This window comes from Somniosus microcephalus, chromosome 28 (genome assembly GCF_052327205.1).
Source record: "Somniosus microcephalus isolate GS21.2 chromosome 28, FLI_Smic_1.0, whole genome shotgun sequence".
Taxonomy (NCBI): Eukaryota; Metazoa; Chordata; class Chondrichthyes; order Squaliformes; family Somniosidae; genus Somniosus; species Somniosus microcephalus.
In genome coordinates this window covers 39,559,174-39,567,436 of record NC_141014.1, presented here as the reverse complement: position 1 = coordinate 39,567,436, position 8,263 = coordinate 39,559,174, and the positions used below count along the sequence as shown (strand labels likewise).

The 8,263-nt window shown below is 50.6% G+C and overlaps 1 protein-coding gene across 1 annotated transcript in view; it reads right to left on the bottom strand.

Moving 5' to 3' along the window:
- Positions 1-1,625: 1,625 nt before the first annotated feature.
- Positions 1,626-8,263, bottom strand: part of LOC147099632 (voltage-dependent T-type calcium channel subunit alpha-1I-like) — a 259,865-nt gene continuing 253,227 nt past the window's right edge. Inside the window, exons 35-36 of the mRNA XM_085969212.1 lie at positions 6,681-6,859; positions 1,626-3,919 (exon numbers count right to left, since the gene is read on the bottom strand). Of these exons, the coding sequence (XP_085825338.1) occupies positions 3,242-3,919; positions 6,681-6,859 (857 nt within the window). The 3' untranslated portion in view covers positions 1,626-3,241. The remainder of the gene's footprint in view (positions 3,920-6,680; positions 6,860-8,263) is intronic.

The following is an 8,263-nucleotide window of genomic DNA, read 5'->3' as shown; positions in this document are numbered from 1 at the left end:
CCTATGCCCACTGACCAGACCTACCATGGAAGCTGGCATGACATAATAGCTACTGGACTTACCAACTAGGTCCGTCAGAATCACCTACCCCTGCTGCAGCTATACCCAGTTTGGATACCCAGGTTCCTGCGGAAATGGTCAGTGTTACACACGATATCTTGTTCATACATGTGTCCCTTTGGATTGCATTCATGAAATTATGGCGACGCACATTAGCAAGGTCTGCTAAAGCGTCTGGGCTTAGAGGGGACAGGTTTAAGGGGATTGGCAAAAGAACCAGAGGGGAGACGAGGAAACATTTTTTTTACGTAGCGAGTTGTTGTGATCTGGAACGCGCTGCCTGAAAGGGCGGTGGAAGCAGATTCAATAGTAACTTTCTAAAGAGAATCGGATAAATACTTGAAGGGAATAAATTTGAAGGGCTATGGGGAAAGAGCAGGGGAGTGGGACTAATTGGAGAGCTCGTTCAAAGAGTTGGCACAGGCTCGATGGGCCGAATGGCCAAACTCTGTGCTGTAAGATTCTATGATACCATGCGCTGATCTTAACATGGGTAATGAAGTTATGCCTCAATACAAGACACTCCAATACGGCAAAATGAACAGGCACTTTGAGACACAGTCAATATTCTCCCACAAGTATGAGATTCCAAATTTTAATGAGGTTAATTGAGAGGTTTAATTGTTGTTGATGGACTGGTGTATTGTGTTAACACTTCAAATATAAACATCTCATCCTCGTGTTCAAATCCCTCCATGGCCTCTTCCCCTCCCTATCTCTGTAACCTCCTCCAACCCCACAACCCCCCGAGATATCTGCAATCCTTCAATTCCGGCCTCTTGCGTATCCCCCGATTTCCATCGCTCCACCATTGGCGGCCGTACCTTCAGCCGCCTGGGCCCTGAGCTCTGGAATTCCCTCCCTAAACCTCTCCGCCCCTCTCTCCTCCTTTAAGATGCTCCTTAAAACCGACCTCTCTGACCAAGCTTTTGGTCACCTGTCCTAATATCGCCTCATGTGGCTCGGTGTCAATTTTTTTGTCTGATTTACACTCCTGTGACGCACCTTGGGACGTTTTAGTATATTAAAGGCGCTATATAAATACAAGTTGTTCAATCCAGCCCAGGTAGAAAGGATGAAAGTATCTTTCACCAGGTGCAGTCCATCCAATAGCGTCCGCCGTGGCTCAGTTAGCAGCACCCTTACCTCGGAGTCAGAAGGTCGTGGGTTCAAGTCCCACTCCAGAGACTTGAGCCCATAATCTAGGCTGACACTCCAGTGCGGTACTGAGGGAGCGCTGCACTGTCGGAGGGAGCAGTACTGAGGGAGCGCTGCACTGTCGGAGGGAGCAGTACTGAGGGAGCGCCGCACTGTCGGAGGGGCAGTACTGAGGGAGCGCCGCACTGTCGGAGGGGCAGTACTGAGGAAGCGCCGCACTGTCGGAGGGGCAGTACTGAGGGAGTGCCGCACTGTCGGAGGGGCAGTACTGAGGGAGCACCGCACTGTCGGAGGGGTAGTACTGAGGGAGCGCCGCACTGTCAGAGGCAGTACTGAGGGAGCGTCGCACTGTCGGAGGGGCAGTGCTGAGGGAGTGCCGCACTGTCAGAGGGGCAGTACTGAGGGAGCGCCGCACTGTCGGAGGGGCAGTACTGAGGGAGTGCCGCACTGTCGGAGGGGCAGTACTGAGGGAGCGCCGCACTGTCGGAAAGGCAGTACTGAGGGAGCGCTGCACTGTCGAAGGGGCAGTACTGAGGGAGCGCTGCACTGTCGGAGGGGCAGTACTGAGGGAGTGCTGCTCTGTTGGAGGGGCAGTAATGAGGGAGCGCTGGACTGTCGGAGGTGCCGTTTTTGGATGAGATGTTAAACCGAGGCCCCGTCTGCTCGCTCAGGTGGGTGTAAAAGATCCCATGGCCACTATTTTGAAGAAGAGCAGGGGATTTCTCCCCAGTGTCCTGGGGCCAATATTTATCCCTCAACCAACATAACAAAAACAGATGATCTGGTCATTATCACATTGCTGTGTGTGGGAGCTTGCTGTGTGTAAATTGGCTGCTGCATTTCCTACATTACAACAGTGACTACACTTCAAAAAGTACTTCATCGGCTGTAAAGCGCTTTGGGACGTCCGGCGGTGGTGAAAGGCGCTATAGAAATGCAAGTTCTTTCTTTTCAATCTGAGCGGTAGCCAGACAGAGAGCAATGAAGCTGTCTCCCTAGCCACGTATGCAACTATTTCTGGTCAGATTACAAAACCAGTCCTCTCTACCCCACCACACCAAGACCTGACCTCACCTTGAAGCCGGAGAAGAACGAAGGGTCTCCATTTTTTTTCAGATGGTGTCTCTGGCGAGTCACAACCTTGCCTCCGTGTAGGTACGGGGCCCTCAGCACTAAACTTACCCTCGGGGGGTGTGCACGGACTGGCGCGGAAGGTTACAAAAATTACAGACTTGACATATTTTAATATATTATTTCTGTATAAATATTACATTTGTTACATCTACAAGAATAGGTCTGATTTGGCACAAACCAAATATTCCAAGCATGCACTTAAATAAAATGGGAATAAATAAATGCTTAAAAAAATAATATTTGTATGAACACTTCTTTGAAGCAATCACTCCAAAATCTCCAACAACAGAACTGTTTCCGGCAAGCTCAAATGTTTTTTTTTATATAAATCGTTCTTAGGCTTCCATTATTGAACCCCCAAATGGTTTCAGTGAGATCCGTGTTGCCTATTATTGAAATCTTAACTCCCATCTCTTCCCTCACTGCAACCTGAAAAGTACATCATCTTTCTTCCTCAACGGCCATTACCCGCTGTCTGCGGGCTGAGGCCTACGCTTTGTCACCATGACACTTACAAGCCTAAATCGAGTTATTTCCACCCCCCCCCCCATTCCCAAACTGAAGGGGGAATTCCAGGACTTTCTCAGAATACACCTTCCACCTGTCCTCTTTTGGATCTTAGCGACGGTTATGTCAAGTAACGTTACATTCTTTGTTGATTTTGGAAGTTGAGAGGAGAACAAAAAGGAAGAGAAAAACATTTTTGCCACCTAGGCTTCGGGAGCGACTCCACACACCAAGAGTTGAATTAATTGTGACCTTTCTTTTGGTACAGACATACGGCACGAGATAGCTGGACTGCATAACTCTCACGTGATGAGGTAAACTAAGTGTTTCAGCCAGTACATCTTTCTCTTTTAAAAAAAAAAAAAAAATGGGTGCTGAAAACTCATCTCTTCTTCTTCAGCATCGTGGTATTGTACTCGGAGCCAGGCTGGACCTGGACAGACGGCCGCCCATGTGCTACTTTCATGTCCTCACTTTCTGTCCCCTGGTCGGTGCCTTGACCTTCTAACCCGGTAGCGGGATGGTTATTTCTGCAGAAATCAGCCACCCAGGAGGGGGCCGTCAAGAACCCTTGTTGGTCAACGGTATAAAACTGTTTGGCGTCTCCCGCCCTGGAGACAGTATCCAAAGTGCCTGTGCTGTTACATTTTTTGATCGGAGTGGGCGGTGATCGCGATGGAGAGAAGAGGGAGGTTAGAGAGAGGCTGCTAAGTGTCTCAGACTGCTCGCTGTTAGCTCTCAGAGAGTGGGTGATCCCTTCTTCATCTGAAGGGTCCATGGAGTCCTGATAGGTGCAGCCAGGGCTGGTGCTGCCTCCACTACTTTGACTCCTGTGGCGACCCCTCATCTTCTGGAGCCCAAGGCCCCTCCAATGCTGGACGGTGTTTTTCCGGAGAGGGGGTGTAAATGAGGGGGCGGTTCTTTGGGCCGACGGCGCCGTGCAGACCATCGGGAGAGCCAGCGTGCACTGAGGTGAGACGACGAGTCTCAGGCTGTCCTCCAATGTTGTCTGAAGGCTGTCTACTGAACCGTCACTGAGTGAGGTATCACTGATGGCGGCCTAAAGAGAAATAAAACCACCCATTAGAAAACAGTCGGTGTTGCGCCCCGAGAAGATCAAAGTTGCCCAGAGCCAGCTCGGCACCCAAGGGTAGCCTCAGCGAGTCCCATTTCTCTCTCACCAGCCCAGAGTCAGTCATTCGCACAGGGTTACTGTTGACTTCCCAGAGATGCTGATACCCAATTATCACGATGCCTCTCGCTGCTGTCAGCCGAGGCTCAGTGGGCAGCACTCTCACCCCTGAGTCAGAAGACCATGGGTTCAAGTCCCCACTCCAGAGACTTGGGCACAAAATCCAGGCTGACACTCACAGTGAGGGAGTGCTGCACTGTTGAATGTGCATTGGGATAAATGATGAGTAATCTGTTTTTAGTGATGTTGGTTGAGGGATAAATATTGGCCCCAGGACACCGGGGATCTTTTACATCCAACTGTGAGGGCAGACGGGGCCTCAGTTTAACTTCTCATCCAAAATACTGTACCTCTGACAGTGCGGCACTCCCTCAATAATGCCCCTCCGACATGCGGCGCTCCCTCAGTACTGCCCCTCTGACAGTGCGGCTCTCCCTCAGTACTGCCCCTCCGACACTGCAGCGCTCCCACAGTACCGCCCCTTCGACAGTGCGACGCTCCCTCAATACTGCCCCTCCGACAGTGCGGCGCTCCCTCAGTACTGCCCCTCCGACAGTGCGGCGCTCCCTCAGTACTGCCCCTCCGACAGTGCGGCGCTCCCTCAGTACTGCCCCTCCGACAGTGCGGTGCTCCCTCAGTACTGCCCCTCCGACAGTGCAGCGCTCCCTCAGTACTGCCCCTCCAACAGTGCAGTGCTCCCTCAGTACTGGCCCTCCGACAGTGCGGCGCTCCCTCAGTACTGCCCCTCCGACAGTGCGGAGCTCCCTCAGCACTGCCCTGGAGTGTCAGCCGGGATTATGGGCTCAAGTCTCTGGAGTGGGATTCGAACCCACGACCTTCTGACTCACAGGTGAGAGAGTTACACACTGAGCCCCGGCTGACAGATGGATGGATGGAGATGTTTGTAGTGCCAAATAGATCAGGTTCTCGGGTAAAGGCGTTACCGATGGCATTGGACATCAGCTTAGCCCCCCCCGCTTTCAGTCTCAGGACCTTTGGGATGGTCCTCAATGCTTCCATATGAGCGCGAAACCCTTCCTTTTAGGGCCGGACCTCCGAGTTCGGAGCCCGCGGACTTGGGAACCTAAACCTCTTCCTGCACAGCGAAGGAGTCCTGCAGTTTGAGGAGGCAGCTCTCGCTGCCACATCCACCTCGCTTTACAAAATGTCCACTGTATTCCCGAAGGGCCTCCGACAAACCCCAGCGACTCCCCAACCCCAAACAGATCATTGCGTCTTCGCTATATCTCTATTGGGAGGGCCTAAAGTTCCAGCTCTGTGAAATTTGCCACTTGTTTTGTCGACCTGGAGAAATGAATAACTCAAACAGATCATTCATTCCTCTCTCCCAAATTGGAATCTCCCAGGAATTAAATGCATTGGCCTGGAATTTCCCCAGTTCTCCCGTTGAGGAAATTCTCGGTCAATGTGTTGGTATTAAAAGATCGCAGGATCAATTCGGGTGAAGCACCTCCTTCGGCCACACTTTTGTCATCCCATTCTTTCAGATATATATATATATACACACAATATATATTAATGATCTGGATGCGGGAACTAGATGTAATATCTCCAAGTTTGCAGACGACACCAAGCTGGGTGGGCGTGTGTGCTGTGAGGAGGATGCCGAGAAACTCCAGTATGATTTGGACAGGTTGGGTGATTGGGCAGATGCATGGCAGATGCAGTATAATGTGGATAAATGCGAGGTTATCCACTTTGGTGGCAAAAATAGGAAGGCATATTATTATCTGAATGGCAATAGATTGGGAGAAGGGGAAGTGCAACGAGACCTGGGTGTCCTTGTGCACCAGTCGCTGAAGGTAAGCATGCAGGTGCAGCAGGCGGTTAAGAAGGCAAATGGTATGTTGGCCTTCGTAGCACGAGGATTCGAGTACAGGAGCAAGGATGTCTTGCTGCAGTTGTACAGGGCCTTGGTGAGACCACACCTTGAGTATTGTGTGCAGTTTTGGTCGCCTTATCTAAGGAAGGATGTTCTTGCCATGGAGGGAGTGCAGTGAAGATTCACCAGACTGATACCTGAGATGGCAGGAATGACGTATGAGGAGAGATTGGGTCGATTGGGCTTATATTCGCTGGAGTATAGAAGAATGAGAGGGGATCTCATTGAAACTTATAAAATTCTAACAGGACTAGACAGACTAGATGCAGGAAGGATGCTCCCGATGGCGGGGGAGTCCAGAACACAGTCTAAGGATAAGGGGTAAGTCATTTAGGACTGAGATGAGGAGGAATTTCTTCACCCAGAGAGTGGTGAACCTGTGGAATTCTCTACCACAGGAGGCAGTTGAGGCCAATTCATTAAATATATTCAAGAAGGAGTTGGATATATTTCTTAAGGCTAAAGGGATCAAGGGATATGGGGAGAAAGCAGGGACAGGGTACTGAGTTTGGATGATCAGCCATGGTCTCATTAAATGGCGGAGCAGGCTCGAGGGGCCGAATGGCCTACTCCTGCTCCTATCCTCTATGTTTCTATGAATCCCAAGGCCCTCCGGCTCCCGATTCCAGCCGTTTGTTAAACGAGTGCGCTGTCCCGCCCTCCCCCACTCTCCCTGGCAACCAAGCCTGGTTCCAGCTGTCGATGAGCTAACCTCTGGCGACCTACCTGCCTCTGCAGGGACCAGGTCATGCTCGGAGATCGGAGCGAGGTCCACGAGCCAGATGGGGGGATCTTGGGAAGCTGGCTGCTGCGCCCCTGGTCCGCGGAGGAGGCCGTCGCTGGATGGGAGCAGTCCGTCCGAAACTGAAGAGAGGAAGAGGCGGAATGCTCCTGGGGAGGAGTCGCTGAGAAAAGTAACCAAGAGTTAAGTCAGGACACCACTCTCCCGTTCACTTGGAGCTGGGATCAACAGCAACAACAACTTGTATTTATACAGCGCCTATAACACAGCAAAACGTCCCAGGGCGCTTCACAGGAGCGTTGATCAAACCAAATTTGACCCCGAGCCACCTAAGGATAAATTAGGACAGGTGACCAAAAGCTTGGTCAAAGAGGTTGGTTTTAAGGAGCGTCTTAAAGGAGGAGAGAGAGGCGGAGAGGTTCAGGGAGGGAATTCCAGAGCTTGCATTAAGAAACTCAATTCATCGCTTGGATGCCATTCAGCCCATCGTGCCCGAGCTGCTGCTACCTTTTCAACTGAAGCTATTGACCCTATCCCCACATCTCCATGCCCTTTGATTGTTTCATTTTATATTCTTCTTTTTCACACACTTCTCCAATTCATAGAAACATAGAAAAACAGGAGCAGGAGTCGGCCATTCGGCCCTTCGAGCTTGCTCCGCCATTCAATATGATCATGGCTGATCCTCTATCTCATTACCATATTCCCGCTCTCTCCCCAGACCCCTTGATGCCTTTTGTGTCTAGAAATCTATCTATCTCCTTCTTAAATATATTCAGTGACTTGGCCTCCACAGACTTCTGTGGTAGAGAATTCCACAGGTTCACCACCCTCTGAGTGGAGAAATTTCTCCTCATCTCAGTCCTAAATGTCCTACCCCGTATCCTGAGACTGTGACCCCTCGTTCTAGACCCCCCAGCCAGGGGAAACATCCTCCCTGCATCCAGTCTGTCTAGCCCGGTCAGAATTTTATACGTTTCCACGAGATCCCCTCTCATTCTTCTAAACTCTAGTGAATACAGGCCTAGTCGACCCAATCTCTCCTCATACGGCAGTCCTGCCATCCCAGGAATCAGTCTGGTGAACCTTCGCTGCACTCCCTCTATGGCAAGTATATCCTTTCTTAGGTAAGGAGACCAAAACTGCACACAGTACTCCAGGTGTGGTCTCACCAAGGCCCTGTACAACTGTACTAACACATCCTTGCTCCTGTACTCAAATCCTCTTGCAATGAAGGCCAACATACCATTTGCCTTCCTAACTGCTTGCTGCACCTGCATGTTTGCTTTCAGTGACTGGTGTACAAGGACACCCAGGTCCCTTTGTACATCAACATTTCCCAATCTAGCACCATTTAAATAATACGCTGCCTTTCTGTTTTTCCTACCGAAGTGGATAAGTTCACATTTATCCACGTTATACTGCATCTGCCATGTATTTGCCCACTCACTCAACTTGTCTAAATCGTCTTGAAGCCTCTTTGCATCCTCCTCACAACTCACAAGCCCAGCTAGTTTTGTGTCGTCAGCAAACTTGGAAATGTTACATTTGGTTCCCTCATCCAAAT